This window comes from Bos indicus, chromosome 18, assembly GCF_029378745.1.
Source record: "Bos indicus isolate NIAB-ARS_2022 breed Sahiwal x Tharparkar chromosome 18, NIAB-ARS_B.indTharparkar_mat_pri_1.0, whole genome shotgun sequence".
Taxonomy (NCBI): Eukaryota; Metazoa; Chordata; class Mammalia; order Artiodactyla; family Bovidae; genus Bos; species Bos indicus.
Genome location: NC_091777.1, coordinates 55,034,405 through 55,061,165, shown reverse-complemented (window position 1 = coordinate 55,061,165; position 26,761 = coordinate 55,034,405). Strand labels below are relative to the sequence as shown.

The 26,761-nt window shown below is 52.5% G+C and overlaps 1 protein-coding gene across 5 annotated transcripts; it reads left to right on the top strand.

Moving 5' to 3' along the window:
• Positions 1–512: 512 nt before the first annotated feature.
• On the top strand, positions 513–26,747 carry ZNF541 (zinc finger protein 541). 5 transcript variants are annotated; one of them, XM_070771352.1, is made up of 17 exons: positions 515–1,441; positions 1,565–1,718; positions 11,551–11,958; positions 12,044–12,287; positions 14,187–16,005; positions 18,173–18,231; positions 18,478–18,637; positions 18,787–18,942; positions 19,675–19,999; positions 21,859–21,922; positions 22,529–22,671; positions 23,023–23,126; positions 23,272–23,347; positions 23,839–23,927; positions 25,434–25,574; positions 25,779–25,960; positions 26,072–26,747. In XM_070771352.1, the coding sequence occupies exons 3-17, from the start codon at positions 11,652–11,654 to the stop codon at positions 26,235–26,237; spliced, it is 4,035 nt and encodes a 1,344-aa protein (XP_070627453.1). In that variant the 5' UTR covers positions 515–1,441; positions 1,565–1,718; positions 11,551–11,651; the 3' UTR covers positions 26,238–26,747. The 5 variants fall into 5 exon arrangements, with proteins under 5 accessions (XP_070627456.1, XP_070627453.1, XP_070627455.1 ...); XM_070771354.1 differs by having other exon boundaries at positions 515–1,718; positions 26,072–26,144; positions 26,559–26,747; XM_070771355.1 differs by having other exon boundaries at positions 513–1,718; positions 18,598–18,637.
• Positions 26,748–26,761: the final 14 nt, after the last annotated feature.

Below are 26,761 nucleotides of genomic sequence, written 5' to 3'. Positions count from 1 at the left end.
AACACCCTGAGGCTGCAGCTTAGAGCGGCCCGCGGGGAGCCGGAGTTCCCCATGCTGCGTTCTAATGCGGCCCTCCAGGAACAATGGCCGGAGACGCCCGACTCTCCGCCTCAGTGTGTGGGTCGTGGGGCGCCGGCCCCTCCCCCCGCGGTCCCCTTCCCTGTGCTCCTTCACACTCTCCCGCCTTCAACCGCCCTCCTCCCAAAATGGCGACCAACCGCCTCCTTTCCCGCCCGCCGCAGGTCACCTGACCGCGCCTGGCCACGCCCCCGCGTGGCCCCGCCCCCTCGGCGACGTCCGAATAGCCGCCGAGAGTGCGCGGCCGGGCGGCACGCGCCGGGAGCCCGGGCGGCGCGAGGCCGCTCTGAGCGGCGCGAGGCAGCCCTCGGCCACATACGCGCGCCCGCGCCGCGGGTGAGCGGGGCTCTCCAGGGGCGGGCCCGGCTGCGCGTGCGCGCCCGGCGGGCAGGCGGCGCGGGGGCAGGCTGGGGGCCGCTGGGATGCCCGCGAGGCTCGAGGCCCGACGCGCGAGCCCCCGGGGCGGGTAAAACCCGGTTGCTGCTGCCCCTGCCCCCTCCCCTTCCTTCTTACCCTGCCCTTTCCCGCCCCTTCCTCATTCATCAACCCCTCCCCCTTTTAAAATCTAATTCGTTTTTATGTTTCCTTTTTAGGGGGGCCCAGCTCCCTTTCGAGAGGCGCAGCAGGCGTGGCGAGCGCCCCTCACCCCGCGTCACGCACGCACCTTCTGCACCCCAACAGCTCCGGGCCCCGCTGCATCCCCGCAGCCCCTTCCCCCTTGGAGAAGACTCTCCTCAGAGGCCCCTGGCTCGCTGCACCCCCTTTTCTTTCCTACCCCGCCCCCCAGGCCCCAACTGCCCCCTCGCAGCTCCCCAGCTCGCGCCGCGGGCCCTACCCGACCTCCGCACTTTCTGCATCTCGGCCTTGCATTTGCCTTCCGCTTTTCCAGGCCCTGGTGCTAAAAATCCGCTTTCCTCCCAAAGATCCCCACTTTAGAGGACCCAGATTTGTTTCTATTTAGGATCTTCCAGCAAAACCAAGAAGCCCGCCTAGACGCCTTGATTTCGCCCCTCCCCCTCTCCTTAGGAACTTTCTCTAGCAAAAAAAAAAATTTTTTTTTCTTCATTGAGGATCACTTTCCAGCAAAAATTCTTTCCTCCCACCATGAGTCCCCCTGTTTGGAATATCTTTCCACTGATAACAAACCAACTCAGTCCTTCCGTTTTCTCTCTTGTCTAATATTTTTCTTTCCAACTCTTCCCCAGAAATCCCAACACAAACCCCTTTCATCACCTGTTCCACCTCAGTTAGACTTCTCCCAGCAAAGCTCTCCAGCTTCCTTCCCAAGGGGAGGAAAATAAGGAAAGAAAGAAAAAATAACTCCTTGAACATCAAAATCCGTTTTCCTACCTAGACCTCCCCAGTTTAGTATTGCTTTCTTCTTTCTTCCAAAAATTACCAGTCGCCCCCAGTTTCACACCCGTGCCCTTGCTTCTTTGGGGACCCAGGTTCTGACAGCCCCTTCCTTTCCACCACCTGCTTTCAGGGCAGAAGAAGTTGAATAAGGGTCCTGAATTTACTGTCCAGCGTTCCAGGAAGAAATAGCCAATGATCTGACTGTCAGCGGAACCCCTTTCTCTGTGGGGCCTACACTGGGCCCCCCTGTTCCCTGGGGATTGATTCACTCACTCCTTCTCCTGGTGAGTTTCCTTGCTTTGCACTTGTTGGAGAATGTCTCCGTTTTCAGATGGATTCCTTTTTCTCAGGAGGGTTTCTGATCAGTCCAAGGCCATTACACAAGTTGCTGCTTTAGGAGAACAGATAAGAAAGAGGATCACTTATTGTACATTTTGACTGATCTGGAGGAATCCAGACATTTATTAGATTGATGTCTGTTTGATTATTTATTGCAAAGGAATCCTTTTCTTCTTTAGCTCAGCAATGTAGATGCCTACCGGGGATGGGCAGGTAAAGGTCCAGAGTGTGGTGAAACAGAGATTGTGTTCCCCATCTAGTGATGCAGCCAGTGGAAATGGCCAAGTAGAAATGTCACAACAGTGTTGCCAGAAGTTTTTGTTTTTGAGAAGAAGCCATAATGCTGTCTTTATGTGAAATATTTTGATTGGTAAGTGTTGAGAACCAATTTAACAAGTTTTTAAATACAGTGTGGGGCCCTTGCAAAACGTGTTTGCTGGCCACCAGTTTGGAATTTGGGTTTAGGTTAGATACACATACACAGATATATATCTTGTATATATCATGTTTGGGCCATGCATATGTGCTGGACTTTTTCCCTTCAGAGCAGCAGTTCTCAAACTTTTTTGTCTTCAGAGCCCTTTAGACTTAAAAATTATTGAAGACCCCACCCAGGGTGTTTTTGTGCATGTGAACTGTGGTTGTTTAGTTGCTAAATTATGTCCAGCGTTTTGTGACCCTATGGACTGCAGCACACCCGGCTTTTGTGTCCTACACTATCTCCCGGAGTTTGCTCAAACGCATGTCCATTGAGTCATTGATGCCATCCAACCATCTCATCCTCTGCCACTCCCTTCTTTGCCTTCAGTTTTCCCAGCATCACAGTCTTTTCCAATGAGTCGGCTCTTTGCAGCAGGTGGCTGAAGAATTTATATCTGCTGATATTTGCTGTATTAGGAGTTTAAACTAATAAAATTTTTAAATATGAATTCATTTAAAAATAGCAATAGTAAACCCATTATACGTTAACCTAATGGGCACTTTTATTTCAAAAAAGAACATTTAGTGAGAAAAGTGGCATTGTTTTGCATTTTTAGAGTCATCTGGTGTCTTATATCTGCTTCTGCATGCAGCCTCTTGAGATAAATCCTCTAAAGTTTCACTAGAATAAGAAAAGCAGATAACATGTAAATATTATTATGAAAATAGTTTTGACCTCACAGACTACCTGAAAGGCGCTTGAGGACCCCAGGGGTCCTCTCGTTGTCCTCACTGTGAAAATGTTCTAGATTTTAATGATTATCTGCATTTTCTGCTAGGATCAGCTTGTGGAGTGAGAAACTTTGACGTCTCTTTTCTTCGTTTAGTTAATTCTGTGTAAGAATTCACTCTGACAAGTGCAGTCATAGCCTTCTGATTCCTCAATGTCTTTCTCTTTTCCAACGAGTGATCAATGGAAATGAGTTAATAGTTAAAATTATATTGGTTACATGGCTAGAGGAAGATTTTTCCTTGATTTTTCCTCTAGGGGCGCTGTGGGAATTAAATGATATATACGTGATTGCAGTAGAGCCTGGAACATGATAAATCTTCAGTAAATGTGTGCTACTATTATCATTATTATTATTATAACGCTGATGATTATGGGGGCCAGGCAGGAAGATAAGTGAGGACCACGGGAACCAGAGGCCATCACCCAGTACAGAGATGGCCATTGCCCCTCATGTGTGCATGCACAGTCATTCAGTCATGTCTAACTCTTGCCACCCCATGGACTGTAGCCCACCAGGCTCCTCTATCATGGGATTCTCTAGGCAAGAATACTGGAGTGGGTTGCCGTTTCCTAGTCCAGGGGATCTTCCTGACCCAGGGATCTAACCCGTGTCTCTTGAGTCTCCTGCATTGGCAGGTGGATTCTTTACCACTGAGTCACTTGGGAAGTCTCTTGTCCCTCACTCTATCCTATTGTTAACCAGCAGCGAATATCAAATCTAACCATCTTCAAGAGAAGCCAGAAATTCACATATCTAGTTAAGATCTTCGCCATGAAACATAAAAAAATGTTGCTGATCTAATTCTTAAAAGCACAGTGTGGGTCAAATAGAATAGGCCTAGAGTTGACAGCAGTGTTTGGTGTGGGAAAATAAGAAAGAATTGGTGTAGGTAGGGTAAAAGCTGGAAGTCTCTCCTATCTTCCAGCTCCCAGCAACCTGATGTTACCCAGACATGCTCACTCCGTCCCTGGTGACCCTGATGCAGAGAGAGAAAGAGGAAGTGGCACTTGGGCGGGGCAGGGGCAGAGGGGGAAGGCTGACATGCTAGCAGGTTAGGACTTTCCAAAGAGGGCAAGAGGTGGCACGATGGAATGCTGTCACTCATCAAGGAAAGGGATGCTGAGAGCTCCTTTGGTCAGCCTTCTGTGCCCAGCAAGATGCTGTGAGAAGTACAGATACATGAAACAGAGTTGGAAGTCATGCTGGAGGTTATAGTCTGGGGGAACCTGAGAGAGAATTAAACTCTATGGTCTTTTGAGTTAAGTGTTAACTGGATTATCAGAGTTCTGATGAGGGAGAAATAATCTCTGACTTAATTATGTTGGGAGTACTCTCCAAAGTGGAGGAGCTGTTTCGATCTGATTTTGAAGGGTTTCATTTGGTAAAGCCGAGTGGAGAGAAAGTGGTCAAGGGAAACTGCACAAGTCAACCATTATAAATTCACGTGTCTTGGGACACCTGAATGGTCCAGTGCCTGGTGGTCCAGTGGCTAAGACTCTGTGCTCCCAGTGCAGGGGGCCCAGGTTCAGTCCCAGGTCAGGGAACTAGATCCCACGTGCCGTAACTAGGCGATCAAATGCCACAACTAAAAAAGAAGAAAAGATCCTGCATGCTGCAACTGAGACTCAGCACAGCCAAACAAATAAATATTTTAAAAAATACAGATGTCTTGCCAGGCCCTCTTTAGAGGAGCCTGGCAGGCAGGTAAATGAGTGGGGTGGGAGGCTGTGAGCCACCAGGGAGTGGTCGGGACTCTGGCAAACTGGCGAGTGCACTGTGTCTAAAGGCAACTGTGAGGACTTCCCTGGTGGTCCAGTGGTTAAGACCACAATCCCATTGCAGGGGGCATGGGTTCGACCCCTGGTCGGGGAAACAAAAATCTCATATGCTGCACGGCATAGCCAAAAAAATAGAAAATAAATAGATAAAGAAAGGCAGTTCCAGCCAGTTGTTGCTTTGTAGATTCAGTGTTGACAGAGCATCCGATTTTTCCCCCCAGGTTTTTAGGTAGAAGTTGGAAACATTCTCTTAATGCAGTGTCCCATGTGACAGCCACTAGCCACTTGTAGCTAATTTAATTAAAAGTAAGTAAAACAAAGAACTTTATCTGTCAGTTGCACCAGCTACATTTCTAGCTGCTTGTGAGCTACACGTGCCCAGGGCTCGTCACTGGACAGTGCAGATCTAGAACGTTGCCACCAGTGCAGACAGTTCTTTCAGACCGTGATTATCTGCCCCAAAGAGAAACCTAGGTGACGCAGAGGTAAAGAATCCGCCTGTCAGTGCAGGAGACGCAAGTGATGCAGGTTCGAGCCCTGGGTCAGGAAGATCCCCTGGAGAAGGAAATGGCAACCCACTCCAGTGTTCTTGCCTGGGGGAAATCCCATGGACAGAGGAGCCTGGTCAGGCTACAGTCCATGGGGTCGCGGAGTCAGACAGGACTGAGCTCCAGCACACTTCACATTTCGTTTTCACTCTGTCCTGAGCACCAGCACATTTCACATTTCGTTTTCACTCTGTCCTGAGCACCAGCACATTTCACATTTCGTTTTCACTCTGTCTGAAAGAACACTGACAGATTTTTCAACCTGATAAATAATTGAAAAATAATGAAATTAACTGGGGACTAAATAAAACATCTTTGTAGACAGGTAGATACTCAGATTGTCCCCTGCCTCCCTGCCAAACAGAGCTGCTGTGGGTGTTATTTACCTAGTTCGTTGCGGATTTATGGCTGCTGTTTACAATCTTATAGTGAGTTATTTTCCCCAGAGGTTGTAGTATTTCACAGGAGACTCCCTTTGTCTTCTTACCCCCACCAGTCGTGGAATGATGGGTCTTTTTAAAAGGCAAAACTTAAAATTGCCTTGGATCCCCAGTGTTGTTTTAAAATTTTTTTTAAACTAATGAACAAAGCTTAAGTGATGATAAAGTGTACAAGTTCCTGAAGCTTACAGCTCTTATGCCACTGTAGAGCCAAAGTCAGCTTGCAAATTAAATACAAACAAAGCAACCAAACTAATGTAACTCATATTACAAATGTTAATTTAATGAGAGGGATGCTATTTTGCTAAAACTTAAACTGCTTCCTTGAGACAAAGACTTTTGCAGACTACCACACCGGGCCCTTTTGGGTTTAGCATGCCCTGTGGTGTCTCAGATCGCCTATTCCTTTTCTCAGTTCCAGCAGCAGCAAAACCTCCCCTTGTACCATGATGTCCGTTGGCTTTAGTTGAGCCCAAAAGCGTTATCATGAGCCAAGTCCACCTCTGTCCTCCTCTCATTAGCCTGCAGCAATTAAAGTTGTCCCATTGGGCATTACTGCAGTTACCCACCTCCCCTGGGGCGTTGTTACCAAATGGTAGTAGTCCAGGTGATCAGCGGCTTCCCAAGTGGCCCAGTGATAAAGAATCCGTCTGTCAGTGCAGGAGATGCAGGTTCCATCCCTGGGTTGGGAAGTCCCCCTGGAGGAGGAAATGGCAGCCCACTCCAGTACTCTTGCCTGGAACATCCCATGGACAGAGAAGCCTGGCAGGCTTCGGTCCATGGGGTTGCAAAGAGGTGGACATGACAGCACACTCTTGCACACGCCCTAGGTGATAAAGTAGTCATCCAGTAATCCATATATAAAGATGTTCTTTTAGGTTCTCAAAACGAACGCACAAAATAACAGAACTCTTGGAAAGAGTAGTTGGATGTTTGGGAATGTCTCCAAGGTTCAAGACACACTGCCCTACAGGGCCTAGGAGGGAGCTCTCTGCCTAGCAGGTGCTAAAACTTGTTGAATTGAATTATCTGTTGACAGAACAAGAGCAAGTTCAATATTGGTTGAGTGAGGGTTTGCTTTACTCTCTGGAAAAGGATGTAGATAGCAAAGCATGGCCTTTGGACTTCTGGCATGCCTGCCCAAGGTTGCATCCGGACCAGTTTGTTACATGGACTGTACCAGTATGTTGGAAGGCAGGCGACTGGGCACTGGGGAAGTCAGAGATGTAGCCTGTCTCCCGCCCCGCCCTCGTCCTGCACCTTTCGTGTTTTCTAGTATAATTGGTGCAGTGCCGTTTATTTTTTTAACTTACAGGGAATCAGTATTGTGTAGCAGGTAAGAACACAGGCTCTAAAGTCTAAACATCTGGTTTTAAGATCTGGTTTCAACTCCCAGTTAGGTGTGTGACTTCTGACAAATGAGTTACTTGCTCAGAGTCCCTTTTCCTCTCTGTTAAATGGAAGTGGGAAAAAAAGCAGGGCGGGGGGGAGTATAATAGAACCGACCTCCGGGATGTTGTGGAGAGTGAATTCATAAAGTAGAACACTTAGTGTGATGTCTAACAAGGAGAAAACATTTAGGATTTGACTTTGTAAGATATTGCTTTCTGTTTCTTTGAAATGATGGTTTATGTTTTGTATTATTTGCTCATGTTTTATTGATAGGAAGTGAAAGCAATGGGTTTGTTCCTTCTTGGAGTGCTGAGAATACTTTATAGCAGCCCTGCAGAAGCAACTTTGGAACTGGCAGAGAAATCCCTTTTGTCCTGGAATATAAACCTCTGTAATCCACATTCTCTTGTCTGCAATTTAGAATCCCCAAAAACTCTGAGAATGCTGAGGTGGCTGCGGCCTCATTCGGTGGCCATACCTGAACTCACACGTTGCTCTTCGCTGTCTTTATTTCATTTACTCTGAGTGGTCAAGGTGTGGGGGTGGTAGTTTAGTCGCTAAGTCAAATCCGACTTGCGACCCCCTGGACTGTAGCCCGCCAGGCTCCTCTGTCCATGGGATTCTCCAGGCAAGAATACTGGAGTGGGTTGCCATTTCCTTCTCCAGAGGATCTTCCCGACCCAGGGATCAAACCTGGGTCTCCTGCATTTCAGGCAGATTCTTTACCAACTGAGCTACAAGGGAAGCCTGAGTGGTCAAGGTATCGATGAGGAAAGAATGATTTGGTCATCAGGTGCCGCCCTGGGCCCCCGGGGGTTGCTCACATGTGGCATATGCATTGCTTTACCTTTCTAACCACCCCCACCCCAGATTCTGAATTCTGAGACTCACTTGGGTCCCTCAGTTCTGGTGCAGGATTTCTGACCTGCACTGAGCGTTAATTCGAGGGCCCTCAGCAGGCTACTTACACAGACACACAGGTGAAGCGTAGTGTGACACTCAGACGCTGAGGGTGCAACTGCTCTGTTATACTGCACCATGAAACGTTAAGACAACAGACACTTACGGCCTAGGAAACTAGACCCAAGCTCCAGTTTCTCTAGGATCCACTCCATTTGTTATCAGTGAGTCATCAAGTGTCTAGTAAATGTCTCTTTATGGACAGAATTACTCTTGATAGCTCAGAACAACCCAAATACCCACCCACAGATGAATGGATGGAGAAAATCCAGACAGTGGAATAGTGTTCATCCATAAACGGGAATGAAGTGATGATTCGTGCCCCAGGCGGGGATCAAACTCAGAAATGCTCTGCTTAGTGAAAGAAGCCAGGAAGAAAAGGCTGCATATTATTTGATGCCATTCATAGGCAATAGATGGCCTTCTCCGTACTTTGTTGGCATGTGTCCTAATTTTTTTGTTGAAAAACTGGACATTTTGAACATTATAATGTGGTGACTCGAGTAATCAGATCCCCCATTCCAGGCTTTGCCGATGCCCACTGTCTGTTGTAATCGTTTAGTGACTTTTCTGGGCTATTTTTATAAAGACTGTATTTTTGGTCGGTGTGGTCAATGAAGTCTCTCTTCTGTTAGTTGAGAGATTGGACAGAGATTCCCTTCAGTTGTCCAAAGGGAATACAACAAAACCAACCCCACCTGAGACAACTCTCAGTCTTCGAGTTGGGCTCTGGGTGGGAGTTGAGACGGGCCTTTGACGTTCAGTAGGCAGTTCACAACTCTGCTTTCGCCTTCACTTCCTGCTTGCACAAAACCCCGGTCAGCCGGGGGTGACAGCTAGAGCCTTCTCAGGCCTTTTCTGAGCACTGGCCCGCCCTGGGCATGCACCTTCTAGATTCCCTGGAATATGGAATGTGTTAAAGGTTTTGTTTTGTTTTTTTTTTAAAATCAGCAGACGTCCACGGTTTGCCTTCAGGCCCGCTCCTCGTGTTGTGTAGCTCTGTAGGCTCTGACTTACACGTGAGGGCATGTATCTCCCGTTACAGTGCCATACAGAATAACTTTCAGTTCAGTTCAGTCGCTCAGTCGTGTCCAACTCTTCGCGACCCCATGAATCGCAGCACGCCAGGCCTCCCTGTCCATCACCACTCCCGGAGTTCACCCAAACTCAGATCCATCGAGTCGGTGATGCCATCTGGCCATCTCATCCTCTGTCGTCCCCTTCTCCTCCTGCCCCCAATCCCTCCCAGCATCAGAGTCTTTTCCAATGAGTCAACTCTTGGCATGAGGTGGCCAAAGTACTGGAGTTTCAGCTTCAGCATCATTCCCTCCAAAGAAATCCCAGGGCTGATCTCCTTCAGAATGGACTGGTTGGATCTCCTTGCAGTCCAAGGGACTCTCAAGAGTCTTCTCCAACACCACAGTTCAAAAGCATCAATTCTTCGGTGCTCAGCCTTCTTCACAGTCCAACTCTCACATCCATACAGGACCACTGGAAAAACCATAGCCTTGACTAGACAGACCTTTGTTGGCAAAGTAATGTCTCTGCTTTTGAATATGCTGTCTAGGTTGGTCATAACTTTCCTTCTGAAAATCCCTCCCCTGCTTCATCTATTCATCCCTCTTTTCTGCCCCCGAACCCTGGCCACCATAGATAATTTTAACGTCTCTTTATAGTTCTGCCTTTTCCAGAATATCATGTAGTTGGAATCATAGGATGTACTGTCTTTTCAGACTGGCTTCTTTCACTTAGTGATACGCATTTAAGCTTCTTTCTTCCATGTCTTTTTGTAGCTTACTCGCTCCTGGCTTTTTATTGGTGGATGATATCCGATTATGTGACTAACCACAGCTTATCCACTCCCCTGTTGAGAGACATCTTGGTTACTTCCTGTTTGGGGCAGTCATGAATAAAGATGCTTTAAGTTTTTGGCTCATTGGGGTGGATATCTAGGAATGGGATGGTTGGATCGTATGGTGAGACCACGTTTATGTTTAGCTTTCTAAGAAACTACCAGTGCAGAAGGACTTCCCTGGTGGCTCAGCGGTAAAGAATTCACCTGCAGTGCAGGAGTCACAGGAGATGTGGGTTCAATCCCTGGGTCGGGAAGATCCCCTGGAGAAGGGCATGGCAACCCTCTCCAGTATTCTTGCTTGGAGAATCCCATGGACAGAGGAGCCTGGTGGGCTACAATCCATGGGGTCACAAAGAGTCAGACACGACTGAAGTAGCTTAGCACGCACACCAGTGCAGAAGTCTTTTGAAGCCCTTTTCCCCCAAAGCATCTCACTCTTATTTTCTCCCGGTCTCAGTAGTGTCTGTGGTCAGTCTCAGTTGAATATCCTTTGCCCCTGGCTGCAGTATCTGGTTCCTTGCCTTGAATGTTGTTGACAGACGCCTTCTCCATTTCCACTCTGCTCTGAGCGAGTTCTGAGTTAGAACCTTGCATTTCTAGAAGTTTCATTTCTTTCTTTTTAAAAGCACCCCTGCCCCTTGTGTCTTCTGTTCTCTACTAGGTTTTGTTGTCTCTCATCCTGTTGTTAACTAGTTCTTGGAATGCCTCCCTAGACTTGTGCGTAGGGTTTTTCTTTTAATTTATTTATTTTTCCTGTGAATGGCTTGACTCTTCCAGGGCCTCAGCTCTTCCCTGTGAACTCAAGGCCCTGTTTCCTCTTCCATCTGTCTGTTACAGCCTCGAGGGTTACAGCCTCGAGGATAGTGTTCTGTAATAGAAATATAATATGAGCCAGATAATGTAATTTAGAGCAATCTCATAGCCGTGTTAGAAAACAAAAATAGATAGGTGAAATTAGTTTCAATATCATATTTAAGCCAGTAGATCCAAAATGCTTTCATTTCAACGTGTAATCAATATGAAAATGAGTTATTTTTGGTACTGAGTCTTCCACATCCAGTATGTAAATTACACTGATCGCAGGTCTCAGTTTGGGGCCACATTCTCAAGTGCTTCATCGCCACGTGTCGCTCACTGGTGGACGCCATATTGGAGGATAGCCCTAGGCCCCATATAGGAGACTGACCTCACCTTGGGCCCGCTCGTGGGCCAACTCACACCTCTGGCTTTGCGTTTCTTCATTGTTCCTGGCACCTGGGGTCTTACCTATCTCTTGAGCCTGGCTCTCTACTAAAAATTGTATTTTATCTCATGAGTTTATAGTTGGAGAAAGAGATCGGTTCAGTCCACCATGCCGCCAAAACCTTTTTAATTTATTCCTTACAAGAGTCTCACGATGGAGATACTCATGCTGAATTTACAGATGAGGAAACTAGGGCTCGTAGTACTTGAGTGACTGCCCAAGGTCACATGGCTGCTGAGTGGCAGAGAACAGACTCCAGTACGCGTCTGTGTGAATTCCAAGTCCACACTCTGTCCACCGTACATGTTGGCTTCTCGTAACTGTGGTTCTTCCTCGTTCGTTCTCAGGAGTTAGCCACCATCAAGACCCGCTCTCTCCTCCCTGACTCCGCACACAGCCCTGCTTGTCTGGAGAGTAGCTCTTGGCTGAGCCCTGGCGGTGGAGAGCCATGGACCAGTACAGCCTGGGGGACGAGGGTGCCCTTCCCTCCGAGATGCACCTCCCTTCGTTTCCCGAGAACCAGGCGCTCACCTGCAGCGACGCCATCAACCGGGACCTGGGGCCTGGCTCGCGGGACCTGCTCTACGGTGGCCTGAGAGGTCTGGAGCTGGACCCCAGCTTCCCGGCTCCCGACGCGCCCAGTGAGCCACTGGAGGACAACCTGGACACCCTGTCCCTGTACTCAGGGAAGGACAGTGACTCCACAAAGCTGCTGGAGGAGTGTGTAGATCCCGAGTCTCAGGCTTCCTTACAAGGTGAGGTCGTGCCCCCGGGGCCCTGGCCTGGTGGTCTGTGGAGGTCCCTGGAGGTCTAGAGCCTGTGCCTTCTCCCTCCATCTAGACCTGGGGCAGGGCGCCCTCAAGATGCCCAAAGAAGCGGATGAAGGAGGCCGGGCCACCTCGGGGAGCGCACGGAAAGGCAAGCGGCAGCACAGCTCCCCTCAGAACACACTCCTGGACTGCAGCCTCTGCGGGAAGGTGTTCAGCAGCGCCAGCTCCCTGAGCAAGCACTACCTGACGCACAGCCAGGAGAGGAAGCACGTGTGCAAGATCTGCAGCAAGGCCTTCAAGCGGCAGGACCACCTGTGCGTAGGGGCCGGGTCAGGACGTCTGCCCAGGGGGCTGGGGGCACGCCTGGGCTTCAGCACCCCTACCATCAGCCCGCACCCGCCCTGTCGAGGCCCCCAGGGGTGTGCAGCCTGTGCTCACATGCAGTGTAGGGGCCGGGGGCGTGCCTGGGCCTCAGCACCCCTCCCATCAGCCTGCACCCGCCCTGTCGAGGCCCCCGGGGGTGTGCAACCTGTGCTCAGACGCAGACTGGTTTCCTTGAGCTGCCAGGGTTCTGGGGGCCAGACCCACACGGCCCCAGCCCCCAAACCCACTCCAGAGAGGCGAGTGCTGCTGCGATTGGCAGACGGGACCCCTGTGGTTTAAAGACACACCCCAGGGGCAGTTTTGTCCTGGAGGGAATTGGGCTAACTCTGTGCAGAAAGATTTAGAGCAGGTGCCTGAAGAGAACAGATCTGTGCTCTGTGAGGGGTATGCATTGGGATAAGAGACTATGAGAGGCTATGAAATGCTTGGAATGTTCACTCTCCCTTTTTTTTTTAAATTCTTGATTTTAAAAAGCAAGCCCAGTGTAAGAGCAGAATTACCTTTGTTCTTCATGCCTTAGAAATGATAAGGTTTTCTTGCTACTGAGGAAGGAAAGACAAGACTTTTCAAATGGAAAGAGCTGTAAGTGGGAAGGATTATCCATCACCTTTTGATAGCATGCCCAGGCTTGTCAGGAGAGACAGTGGTAAAGAATCCACCTGCCAATGCTAGAGACGCGGGTTCAGTCCCTGGGTCGGGAAGATCCCCTGGAGGAGGGAATGGCTACCCACTCCAGTACTCTTGCCCGGAGAATCCCATGGACAGAAGAGCCTGGCAGGCTACAGTCCATGGGGTCACAAAGGGTCAGACACGACTGAGCAGCTGAGGAGCACAGCCTGCACAGAGCATCAGCGAATCCCACTTTCATTCTGTCCTTGCTGCCTAACCCCCTCCCCACCCCCCTCCCCGCCAGGGATGGGAAGCAATTTGCTCATGTCACAGGATGGTAACAGTTAGGGCCAGAACCTGGGTCTCTTGATCCCTTCTCTGCTGCTTCCCTCAGATGGAAGCTAAGGGTTCACCTTTGCGGGGAGAATTTTTTTATTTATTGTGCCTCATTTATCAGAACCATCCAGAGTAGGGCTGCTGGGAACCCAGAGGGTGATTTACCCATTTGCTTATTTCTGTAATAAATTAACGTAGGTACAAGTGGGATACAAATATAAGACATTTGTATTCATTCATATTTGCAGAAATTACAGGCAAATTTGGCTGTTTTCTAGAGAGTCTTTATTGACTGGGCATCTGTAGTTTTTTTCTTTTTGTTTTGCGATGGGGGTCGCAGGTGGCTCTCTAGAGGAATCCTTTGGGAAGGCAGAGACTCCTTTGTTCAAAGAAGGAGCACCCCCAAGTTAACACTTCTTTGCATGCGTTCTCCGAACTCTGGTTCTCAGGATGCTAAAAGGGGCTCTTTGGAAAAAGGTGATTCTGTGGGCAAATAACTTGGAGAGACATGGAAAGTTAAGCAGGTTCGCTTTATGTTCTCTATGGCTTTTCACTTTGCTACTATGAACATCCAAGAAGTAAACAGTGTTTTTTCAAAACTCACTTGCCAGCTGAGCCCAAGTCCTCAGGGAGCAACTCTGGAGACTGGTGTTGCTTTGGGGAACTCTGACTTGGCTCCCACGATTTTTTCTCTGATTAGGGGTTTGCCTAAGGGTGCGGGAAAGAGCCCCCGTTCTAGATGACCTTGACCTTAGTCGGGGGTCTTTCTTCATGGGGTCTGAGCCCATTTTCTGCCCCGATGGCCCCTGGGGACGTGCTTGGGTTCCTGCGACAGGTGACTCGCACAAAAGACCCCCCATGACCCCGTGCTCGTGTGCTTCCAGGACCGGACACATGCTCACCCACCAGAAGACCAAGCCCTTCGTGTGCATCGAGCAGGGCTGCAGCAAGAGCTACTGCGACTACCGCTCGCTGCGCCGGCACTACGAGGTCCAGCACGGCCTGTGCATCCTCAAGGAGGTGCCCCCGGAGGAGGAGGCCTGTGGGGACTCACCCCACATGCACGAGGTGGCAGGCCAGCCCACACCATCCGGCCTGAGGTCCCCCGGTTCCCTCCTGCCCAACCGAGACTTCCTGCGCTGCCTCGTGAACAGCATCGTCCACCACAAGATCCCTTCCCCGGGGCCGGCTGGGCTTGCGGACAGCGGTGAGGGGAGGAACGTGGCCTGCTCCTGCCCGTCCTCGGGGTCCTCCTGCTGCGGCCCAGCTGGCACCCCGGGGACCCTGGGCCCTGACGTTCTCGAGGAGTCGAGGCCCTCAAGGAAGGAGCCTGCCGCTGACGTGTTCACGGCCATTCACTCGCGGGCGGCGGAGAGCAGCGGCCCCGACCCAGCCGAGCTAGAGCCACTCCAGCTCTCGTCCTCCCTGGAGGGCTGGCCCGAGGGCGCCCCTCTGCCCTCCTGCCTGCCTCTGTTCCGTGGCCAGACAATCCCCACCACTGGTTCCCAGCCATCAAGCCACAGTTTCCAGTGGCTGCAGAACCTGTCGGGCTGCCCCAAGAGCAAAGGGAATGGTATGTTTGTCGTCCATAAGCCGCCATCCCAGGAGGCCTCTGAGCCTGGCCCTGGGCTCAGCAGCACCTCCCCAGTGGGGGAACCCTCAGCTGGCCTGGGGCTCGGCCCAGAGGACATGCCGCCCTTCCCTCCCATGCTCCTGAAGGCTCCCGGGGAGGCCTCGGGGGACCCCAGATTTGCCTGTGCCAGTGGGGATGATGACTGCTGGGCTCCCAAGAAGAGCAAGTTTGACTGCGACTCCTTCCGGTGGCCGAAACCCGGGGACCCTGGCTCGCAGGATCCTGGCTTGAAGCCCAGCAGCCTCTCGTCGGATGCCACGCCGCTCTTCCGGCAGCTCTTCCTGAAGTCGCAGGAGTCCCTGGTGAGCCACGAGCAGATGCAGGTGTTCCAGATGATCACCAAGTCCCAGCGGATCTTCTCTCATGCCCAGGTGGCCACCGCTTCCTCCCAGCTCCCCACTCCCGATGGCAAGCAGGGCCCCCTGAAGCCGCTGCAGGGGCCACGGCCACAGCAGCCCCCGTCTCTGACGCCCACTGTTGACTCTCTCCGTGCTGGCCCCATGAACCCTGAGCCAGAGGGCTCCCCAGCCCGCCGGAGAAAATCCACATCCACTTTCCCCAGGGAGGCCTCACCTGGCGGCATGAGCCGGGATGCAAAGGGTGGGCCAAAAGTGGCTGCTGCTCCGCCGGCCCTCACAGCGTCATCCCTGGACCCTCCCGGGAACCCGGACATCTCTTCTCTGGCCAAGCAGTTGAGGTCCTCAAAAGGGACCTTGGATCTGGGCGATATCTTCTCTCCCGGGGGCCTGCGTCAGACCCAGTTAGGAGGGGACGAGCCATCTGGAACCCACCTCCCAGGGAAGCAGACCCAGGCTGAGAATGGCATGGCCTCTGGGGCCACAAAAGCCGAAAAGGGCCCGGCCTGCTCCCGGGGTGGAGGCTACAGGCTCTTCTCCGGCAACTCCAGAGCACAGCGCTTTTCAGGCTTCCGGAAGGAGAAGGTGAAAATGGATATGTGCTGTGCGGCTTCCCCGAGTCAGGTGGCCATGGCTTCCTTCTCGTCGGCAGGGCCTCCAGCAGACCTCTCCAGGGACTCCAAGTCCAAACTGACGATATTCAACAGGATCCAGGTACCAGGGCCGTCTCACGGACCTAACCCTACAGGAGGCAGAGTCTGGTCATTACCCACTTCTGGGTTTCTGACTTGTCCAGGCACCTTGTTTAACCTCAGCGAATCCTCAGATGCAGTTGTACAGAGGGGGAGGGAGGGTTCAGAGAAGAGGTGGTCCCTCCCATCATCCCCCTACCGCGAGCCCACCACGCACGCACGAAACAGGGCTTTCGAGTTGGGAGAGACACTCGGTGTCACGTTGCTTCACTACACGTTTTCTGTTTGCTTCCTTTCTCCCTCTCGCTTCCTTTTGGATCTGCCTCCTTCGCGTCTTCAGAGGATGTGAAGGTAGCGCTCCTCGGCCCTTGACGTTGCCGTGTGAAATGCCGTGTCTTTTCTGGTCGTGAGTCACGGGTCACAGGTCTGACTTGGCCCCCAGCTGCTGGCGCTGTGCCGGTCGGCCCTCGTGGAGCGCTCAGGTCCCCCACATGGCGCCCACGAGGTCCCAGGAGTAGAGGGCTCGGCCTTACCTCCTGCTGACGTTCTGAGGTCCAGCATCCTTCTGTCAGGCCACAGCTATCTCATCCTCTTCTTTAATTTTTTTTTGATAGCTTTAATATTTACATGCTGCCTCACTCACCATCTTGTTTATTTTTTGAGATTAAGTTTTCAGTTTTATATTTGGTTATTTTATTTTGGCCGCGAGGCATGTGGGATGTTAGCTCCCCGACCGGGGGTTGAATCCATGCGCCCTGCGTTGGAAGCATGCGGTCTTAACCACTGGGCCACCAGCAAGTCCCTGACTCACCACTCAAAAATGTGCCACCCAGTGGCTTTTGAGCATGTTTACAAGGCTGTGCACCCTTGCATTTCACTGCTCTTTGCCTAAATACTTCCATCGCCCCCAAGAGACACCCCATACCCTGCTGTCTACCACAGTCTCTCCATCCCTCCCAGCCCCTAGCAATCATGAGTCCACCTTCTGCTTCCATGGATTTGCCTGTCTTGGACACTTTGTATGATTGGAATCATACGTTGTGTGGCCTTTTGTGTCGTTTGCTTCTTCCACTTAGTACGATGTTTTCAGAGTTCATCCGTATTGTAGTGTGGATCAGAACTTCTTTCCTTTGTATTGCTCAGTAGTTGTCCATTGTACGCACACGTGTGGGCATCTGGGTTGTGTTCACTTGGCCATTGTGATAGTGCTGCCCTTAACGTCTGTTATTGTTTAGACATATGTTTTCATTTCTCCTGGGAGGTAACACCAGAATTGCTGGATTATAGGGTAATCCTCTCTGTTTCAGAAACTGCCAGACTTTTCCAAAAACCGTCTTACCTTCCCACTCAGAGTCTGAGGGCTCCAGCTTCTCACCAACACTTGTCATCGTCCAGCTGTTTCCTTCTGATACAGCCGCCTTAGTGGGTGGGAAGCGATAACCTGATTATGGTTTGATTTGCATTTCCCTGATGGCTACAGTCTTGAGCATCTTTTTATGTGCTTATTGGCTATTGATACATCCTCTGGTTAAGTGTCTGCTCAGAGACTTTGCCCATTTTTAAGTTGGTTTGTGTTATTACTCTTGAGCTGTGAGAATTCCTTATGTATTACATATACAAGACCCTTACCAGATACGTGATTTGCGACTCTTTTTCTCCCATTCTGTCTTTTCACTTTTTAAAAAATGTTAGTTTATATTCTAGTTGACTTACAGCATTGTGTCGGTTTCAGGTGTACAGCGAAGTGACGCAGTCATACGTGTACACATATCCATGAGTTTTCAGATTCTTTCCCTTGTAGGTTATTGCAGGATGCTGAGTAGAGTTCTCTGTGCTATACAGTAGGTTCTTGTTGGTTACTTGTCTTGTATATAGTCGTGTGTTTCTGTTAATCCCAAACTCCCTCTCCCCACCTTTCCCCTTTGGTAATCATAAGTTTGTTTTTGAAGCCTGTGACTTTTCACTTCTTGATGCTATGCTTTGAAGCACAGAAGGTTTCAGTTTTTTTTTAAAAAGAAAGTTTACGTTTTGCTGATTTGTTTTGTCTTTGGTTTTGGAGTCACCCAAGGAACTGTGGCCTGCTTCAGGGTCACTAAGAATTACAGCTGTGTTTTCCCCTAAGTACCTCACAGCTTTCACTCCTGCACCTCATCTCTGATCTGTCGGCTGAGGTGTGCTTTCGTCTCCAGGGTGGAAATATCTACCGGCTCCCCCACCCAATGAAGGAGGAGAACGTGGCCGGCGGCTGGTAAGTGCAGTAGCCCCTCCCTGCCCGGCCTGGGGAGCTCAGCACCCCCGGGAGTCCCCTGCTGGCTCTGACCTGCCGCCCAGGGGCGAGCTGTGGGTGCTGCCCTCCTGAAGGGGCAAGCACCAGGCCGTGGGGGATCGGGGCATCGTCTCCTTTCCTTCAGTTCACCCGCAGCTGTCAGGGTATCCAGGCTTGGGGATGGAGCCCCATTCTCCCTTTCCTGCCTCCTGACACGTCTCCCCGCAGTCACCAGCACAACAGGGGCTCCACAGACTGGGCAGAGCCAAGGAGCACGTACATTTGCAAGAACTGCAGCCAGATGTTCTATACAGAGAAGGGGCTGAACAGCCACATGTGTTTTCACAGCGACCAGTGGCCGTCACCTCAAGGGAAGCAGGATCCACAGGTGAAGGGGCGTGAGGCTGCATTCAGCTCACCAGAGTTGGGGAGAGGTGGGGGCCTGGCTGGGGGCTGGGAGCCAGGGCAGTGCTCCTCTGGAGGGGCCCTTGCTCCCAACCTCTTCCCCTTAAAGGGCTGTCTCTTCTCTGTGTGCAGGTGTTTGGCATGGAGTTTTGCAAGCCCTCAAGACAGGTGCTGAGGCCAGAGGGGGATGGGCAGAGTCCCCTGGGAGCCAGAAAGTGCCTGGACAACCCAACCACAGCCTCTTTGGGGGTCCCTGTGGCCCCAGCAAACCGCCCCCCAGGGAGCAAGGTGAGTGCCGATCAGTCCACCTCCATCCCGCCACTCCCACCTGCCAATGGGAGCCGTGGGAAAAGCCCCGAACTCCTGACTCTGGAAGAGCTTGGTTTCAATCCATTCATTCATTCACCCTCCACTGGACTTCCTCTGTGTCTGACTCTGCGCTGGGGACACGGCAGCAACCACAGCAGCCTGTCTCCTGGGGCTCCCGGCCCAGTGGAGTGGAGAGCCCCCATCCCCAGACAGTGACGCATGGAGTGGGCTGGGCTGGGCTGGGCTGGGAGGGGAGCCGAGGGAGCTGTGGGAGCCCCAAGGGGGCACCAGAGACCAGCCTGAGCAGGCCAGGGAGGACTTCCTGGAGGAGGGGGTGTTAGAGCTGAGATCCAGAAGACGAGAAGGAGTAAGATGGGGATGGGGGGGAGCGGATTGCATGGAGGTGAGAGAGAGCATACTGAGCCGCGAGATCAGTGAGTTTCCAAAATGGTCTGAGGGAGGGCCTCTCCCTGGGGGTGTGGATGCACGAGAAGGCTCCAGCTTCGCACACCGCCCAGCTCAGGGTCTGGGGTCTGGCGCAGGCATGGTGGCCCTGCCCGGCTGCCTCTGCTGAGGGCTGTGGGCACGGTCAGGCTGGGCACATGTCTCTGTGGTCACTACCTGTCCTGCTCTCCTGCCGTCTTGAGGACTGAGCTTGGGGCAGGTGGCCTCAGGTGACCCCTCGGGGTTCTGAAGCCTCTTCTTGTCCAGGGACAGGAGAAGGATGGGGACGAGAGAAACAGCAAGGAGAATGGCCAGCACCGAAAGCGGAAGAAGCGCCCCCAGCCCAAGGCGCTGTTCGTCCCTCCTCCGCCCCCCATGTTCGGGCAGCCGGGCCCGGGGGGGTGTCACCAGAGCCGCCTGCGCTCCCCCGTGTTCCTGGTGGACCGCCTCCTGAAGGGGCTGTTCCAGTGCTCGCCCTACACACCGCCGCCCATGCTCAGCCCCATCCGGGAGGGCTCAGGGCTCTATTTCAACACCCTCTGTTCCACGTCCGCTCAGGCCAGCCCTGACAGGCTCATCAGCACGGTGCTCAGTGAGTGAGGCTGATCCCCACCCCCTCCGGTGGCCGCGGCAGGCCAGACCCACCCCTCTGGTAGCATGCGGTCCAGCCGTTTTCCCTGGCCTGTGGCTGCATCGGTCTGGCGGTCCCGTTGCTGTTCATAACTATCCCAGGACTATCTGGGTCCAGCAGCCTTCTAGCTGCTTGTAATTTTGTAGGCAGAAAGAAAACAGGCCATTTAACCTAGCCACCCTTCTTCTGCCCAGTCTTTTGAGTAATTTTTAAACAGGTTTACTGAGATATAATTCACAGATCACAGGAACCACCCGTTTAAAGTGTACGGTGTTTGCGAGAATATTCATAGGGTTGTGCACCCGTCACACAGTCTGATCCTAAGCACGTTCATCTCCTCAGGAGATGTGCTATATGCACGAGCAGTTACACACAGGCCCCATAGCCCCCCAGCTCCTCAGCCCGGGGCAGCACTCACCTACTGGTCTAGTTTCTCTCTCCATGGGTCTGCCTTCTCTAGACGTTTCATCGAATCGGTGTCCTGTGATACGTGACAGTTTGTGTGTGGTTTGTTCACTTGGAGGAACATCTGCAGGGTTCACCCCGTCGTATGTATCAGGGCTTCGTTCTTTTTATGGATGAATGATACGCCGTTGTCTGGACAGGTGACCTTTCATTTATCCACTCATCAGTTGGTGAGCATTTGGGCTGTTTTTGTCCCTTGGCTATTGCAAAGAGCACTGGTTAAGAACCCTTAGGCATCAGTTTTCGTCGTACCTAAGTTCTGATTTCTCTTGGGTGTATGCCTCAGGGTGGCATTGCTGGTCCGTAGGGTAACTGTTTGACTGTTTAAGGAACTGCCAGACTTTTCCAAAACGGTTGTTTTACACTTCCACGAGCACTGTATGAGAGTTCATTGCCCTGTTGCATTCTGCAGAATTTCCTTTTTGACGGCTGAACAGTGCCCCGTCGTAGGCACACACCCCATTTCCTGTATGTGTGTAGTTGCCCATCGGGGACATTGAGGTGGTCTCCACCTCTTGGCTCCTGTGAATAGTGCTGGAGTGGACATGGGAGTTCAGATGTATTTTTGAGATCTTGACTGCAATTCTTTTGGATGAATACCCAGAAGTGGGATTGCTGGACCATATGATAGTTCTACTTTTAATTTTTGAGATAATTTCATACCATGCAGTCTTTTTTTTCTACTTTTTTATTTTATATTGGAGTATAGTTTTTTATTGGCGTGTATATTGGAGCATAATTATTTACCATGTTGTGTTGGTTTCAGGTGTTCAGCAAAAGTGGTTTAGTTATCCACTTATCTGTTCTTTTCAGATTCTTCTTCCATAGAGAAGATCATTGAGTATGGTTACTATTACAGATCATTGAGTATGGTTACTATTGCAGATCATTGAGTATGGTTCTCTGTGCTGTACAGTCGGTCCTTGGGTTTTTTTGGTTCTGTTCTGTTTGCTGGGCTGCACCGGGCCTTCCTTGCTGCGTGCGGGCTTTCTCTAGTGGCGTGCCAGGTCTGCTCTGTAGTTGTGGTGTGCAGGCCTCTCATTGCAGTGGCTTCTCTCGTTGCGGAGCATGGCCCCGGGGCACACGCACTTCAGAAGTTGCAACACGCTGGCTCGGTAGTTGTGGCGCACGTGGCATGTGGGATCTTCCCAGATCAGGGATCGAACCCATGTCCCCTGCTTTGCAAGGTGGATTCTTAACCGTTGGACCACCAGGGAAGTCCAGGAGGTCCTTGTTGATTATCTATTTTATATACAGTAGTGGGTCTATTAGCTGCTCCAGAAAGGGAGTCAGAAAGGGCCTCACAGGTCAGTTGTAGCCAGCCTTTTTGAGGCTCTTCTTTACGTGTTTTCCAGATCCCCTGGATGGCTCCTTCGGCATCTGTCTGGTGAAGGACGACACCAAGATCAGCATTGAACCGTGAGTTGGGACAGAACCTGAGGATCCTTCCAGAACGGGGACGCTCTTACCCTCTGCGCATTCCCGTGTGGCTCTGTCGGCACCTTCATCCCAGGGAACCCGGTCTAGGTGCTGAGCCTCTCCAGGAGAGAAGTGCTGGGCTTCTCCGGCTGTCCCCCCTCAGCAGTCCGTCTGTCCGGACATACCGTAGTTGGCTCCCTGAGGATAGAAGGCCCAGAACACTGGGGCTCTGGAGAGAACTGCCGGTGGCACAGGGGGACACGCGTGCAGGGCCGTGGACTGCGGCTAGATGAGGGGACCTCAGATGTAGAGGCAGGCCAGGTGTCAGGACACACCTCCCCGGTCCTAGACCCCAGACGGCTGAGGCCAGAAACCTGGCGACGAAATCGGAGGAGGGCGTTGAGTGTCCCTCAGGAGGTTTCTGGAACGCCTGCGTGTGTCTGTTGGGGTAACGAACACTTCGTGTGTCTGAAAGACGGCAGAGGGCATCCACAGAGCAGGGCCGTGGCCCAAGAGCAGACTCACGGGGCGTCTCTGCTCTGCTTCCCACCTTGGTCACGCATCGTACGTGAGTCTTGTACACCTGTGGGTGTGTCCTCGTTTCAGACACATCAACATAGGAAGCCGGTTTCAGGCTGAAATTCCAGAGCTCCAGGACAGCTCTTTGGCTGGGATTGATGAGCATGTCGCTTCTCTGGTCTGGAAGCCGTGGGGAGATGTGATGAGCAACCCGGAAACGCAGGACAGAGGTGGCTGAGACCTTGGGGCCAGGGTCCCAAGGGCCCTCCTCTATCTCCAGGGAGTTTGTCCTCCGAGTTCCCACCCTGAGCAAGAAGCAGTGTGCGGGGGTCAGGGGTGGACAGAGGCGGCCTTCAGCACAGTACTGCTCCCGCTGTGGTCCCTGGCCCACCTCCCCTCTCACCCACTGCCAGGAGCAGGGTTGAGCCCTTCCTCCAGGTCCCTCCCTTCCCTCAGCCTGCCTTTACTAGAGGGAGGTGGTGACAAGGAGTCTCTCCCACCCTAATGGTGCCCTCAGGGAGGCCTCTTCTCTGGCTCCCCCTGACCCTCTGTGTCTCCGCTTCCTCCCCTCCTGAAAACAGTAACGGAGCTCTGCAATGTGGCCTGCTCCAGCGTGATGCCCGGCGGGGGCACCAACCTGGAGCTGGCACTGCACTGCCTGCATGAAGCCCAGGGCGACATCCAGGTGAGGCGCAGGCGCGGGGCGGGTGAACAGGTGGGCTGGCTCCGCGTGGCCCTGCGGTGGGCGTGGCTTTAGGGCATGCTGCCGGGGTTTCCAAATGAATGAAAGGATGAAGGCGGGCCTCCACCTCCCGTGCCCCCTGTTCCAGGTTGCCCTGGAGACCCTCTTACTCAGAGGACCCCAGAAGCCGCGAACTCACCCTCTTGCCAGCTACCGCTACACAGGTGAGTGGAGCGTGACTGCTGGCATGGTGTGGGCCTGGCTGAGGCCCCTGAGGGCCAGTCAGTTTCCACGGCAGAGCGGTGTTGTCTCAGGGTCTCACCTGCCTTCCCGGGAGGGCCTGTACTCTCCGGGGGACCCCATGGGCGCTGTTTTATAGCTGCTTCCTACCTTCTGTCCACTCGTTCCCTCCTGGGCTCTGCCTGGCCGGGAAGGGGGTGCCAGGGAGGGCTGGGGGCAGGCACTCAGCCCTGGAATCCGCCTGCAGTTGGGCGAGTCCCTTAACCAGTGGCTGCCTCAGCTATGGCATCTGTCAAGTGGGGATGGTAGTAGCCCCTGCCTGCTAAGGTTCTTGAAGATTGTAGGAGACCAAGCAAGAAAGGGGCTTAGCAGAGATCCTGGCATCTAGTCAGTGCCGGCTCACAGCAGCCTGAAGAAGGAGGGGCCGTGACCGTGGTCCCAGAGGAAGAAATGCCCCCCGGCTATTTCTTGCTAGGTTCAGACATCTGGACCCCCATGGAGAAGAGGCTCTTTAAGAAGGCATTCTGTGCCCACAAGAAGGACTTTAACTTGATACACAAGACGGTAAGGCGCACGTGGCAGGCTGGCATAGATGAGGTTCCCTTACCGCACCGAGGGGCTAGAGCCGCAGGGCCTGTCGGGAGCAACCCTCTGCTCCTGCTCTGAACGACTGACAACTTGAAAAAGCCATCGCTGGGAACAGCCCCAAACAGTACAGAAAAGAAGCCCATGTTCAAAATAAAGCCCTCCAGGCCCCACCCCACTGTCCTACTTCTGACTGTAACCTGACAGGCTTTTACTGTCCGTACAGTTTACACACATATGTACACTTTCTCAAAAAATGATGAGGTTGTATATTTGATACCCTGCTGATTATTTTGCTCTTTTTTAAAAAACTTATCCACAAAACTGCACATAATCGAAGTGTAAGATTCGATGTTTTGACGTACCTATCCCCGGTGGCTCAGCGGGTAAAGAACCTGCCTGCCCGTGCAGGAGACACAGGAAACGTGGGTTCGATTCCTGGGTTGGGAAAATCCCATGGAGAAGGGAGTGGCAACCACTCCAGTATACTCACCTGAAAAATCCCATGGACGGAGAAGCCTGGTGGGCTGCAGTCCATGGGGTCAGAAGTTCCCTCCTGCGCCTTTGTAACCTCTCCTTCCTGCCATCAACTCCTGTCTGCCTCCTGCCACTGTAAATTAGTTTGCATTTTCTAGAGTTTTATAGAAATGGAGTAATCGCGCAGCACGTGCTCTGCTTTGTCTGACTTCTTATAATCAGCATGACGGTTTTGAGCTTCATCCGCGCTGTCGGGTGTGCCAGTAGTTCATCATTTTGCTGAGGAGTATCCCATTGTGTGTCCCCTTCTCTTTTTATAAACTTCGTTTTGGGCTGCACTGGGTCTTCCTTGTTGTGCATAGGCTTTCCCCAGTTACATTTTGTGGGCTTCTCATTACAGGGGTTTCTCTCGTAGGGCTAGGGCTCTAGGGTGCGTGGGCTTAGTTGCTCCCCAGCATGTGGAATCTTCCCGGACCAGGGACTGAACCTGTATCCCCTGCATTGGCAGGCAGATTCTTAACCACTGGATCACTAAGGAGGTCCCATTGTGTGTCCTCTTGGGGGCCTCTTCCCTCAGTACTTACTGTAGGGCCCTGCCCAGCTGTCACAGAGGCCATGCGGTACCCACTGCATGAGGGTGCTCTGCTTTAATTAGTCCTGGTCAGTAGACACATGGCTCCATATGGTGTCACAGTGAACACATACCTCTGTGTACATATCCCTGGACGGAAGGGTTCCTGGGCCAGCCGTGTTGCTCAGAGCATGCGAGCTTAGCTGGTGTGGGCTCTGGTGGTTTCCTCTCTGAGCCCCTCACCCCTCGGAAGGAGTCTGTGATTCTCTGCCCCTTTAGTAAAGGGGTCCACCAAGCCATAGCAGGAGAGAGTTCAGGAGGGTTTTCAAAAAGTGGCAGCTGGCCCCCTGAGGGGGAGGGGTTTTAGGGCATCGAGGCCCCACTCACTGCTGCTCCTGAGGCGCTGTCCATAGCCAGCTTCTGTCTTCCCCCATCAGATCCAGACAAAGACCGTAGCCCAGTGTGTCGAGTATTATTACATCTGGAAAAAAATGATCAAGTTTGACTGTGGCCGAGCCCCAGGGCCAGAAAAGAGGGTCAGGAGGGAGCCAGATGAAGTAGACAGGGCGGAAGCCAAGGTAGGGGGTTTTGGGGCCGGGGGTCTGGAGTTCAGCCCGATCCGGAGGCCTGGTGCCCATCTGCGCTGGGTGGGGGTGGGGGTGCTCCCAGCAGGAGGGGCTTCCCATGGGCGATGTTCGCATGGGCTCCAGGTCCGTACTGGTCCCTTAGCAGGGTGAGGGGGTGGCTCAGCACCCTTTTGTCATCTCTGCCCACCCCTGCAGGTCACTTGCAGTCCTCGGGAGAGACCCAGCCACCGTCCAACCCCCGAACTAAAGATAAAGACCAAGAGTTACAGGAGGGAGTCCATCCTCAACTCCAGCCCGAGCACTGGCCCCAAGCGGAGCCCCGAGGCACCCGGGAGTGTGGAGGGCCAGGGCGCCTTTCCCTGCCGGGAGTGTGAGAGGTACTGGGCTCCCTGGAGGCACTGCCTGCCCTCAGCCCCGCTCCATCCTCTCATGGTGCCCCCACCCGCCTCCCCCTGCTCTGATCCCCACGTCCTCTGGTGCCTCTGCAGGGTGTTCGATAAGATCAAGAGTCGAAATGCCCACATGAAGCGCCACCGGCTGCAGGACCACGTGGAGCCCATCGTAAGGGTTAAGTGGCCGGTGAAGCCCTTCCAGCTGAAGGAGGAAGAGGAGGAGGAGGAGCTGGGGGCTGACATGGGGCCCCTGCAGTGGTGATTCAGGGCGGGGTGGCAGCGGGGGCAAAGCAGCAAGTCTCCCCAAGGTGCCCCTCTGCCTCCCTGACCCGTTCCTGTCGCCAGGGGGCAGCCCAGCTTGCAGACACGGCAGGCACTGGATCACGAGCAGGGGATGCACGGTCATCTGACTGCCGTGAAGGCCCTGCCGCTGTATCGGAGGCTCCATTCTCTTAGGTTCATAGTCTCTACCCTTCTCAGTTCTACTCTTCCTGGAGCAGTGAGGCTAGGGGAGGGAGCAGGTTAGGTCTGGGTGGCTCTTCATTCTTAGCCTCTGTTTCAGGCTTTGGTTACGTTTATTCAGTAGGCCAAGATGTAGAGAATCAGTGGGAATTACCATCGGATCTCCACCGCGCCGGCGCCCCTCGCGGAGGGTCTCTCTGCATTCTAGATTCCGCCCCTAGGCTTGACGTGACTTGTACATTTTTAGGTTTGGTTTGTCTTTTTTTGTATGTGTCGACTTGTAAATCTTATTAAATTGGGTTCTTAAGCAGCTCTCTTCTGGCT

Bases quoted from the DNA above. Each gene is read 5' to 3' on its own strand.
- ZNF541 (XM_070771352.1), top strand. From the start codon at position 11,652: ATGGACCAGTACAGCCTGGGGGACGAGGGTGCCCTTCCCTCCGAGATG. The intron at 20,000-21,858 runs GTGAGTGAGGCT...CGTGTTTTCCAG, and splicing joins GCTCATCAGCACGGTGCTCA to ATCCCCTGGATGGCTCCTTC. The intron at 22,672-23,022 runs GTGGCTGAGACC...TCCTGAAAACAG, and splicing joins CCCGGAAACGCAGGACAGAG to TAACGGAGCTCTGCAATGTG.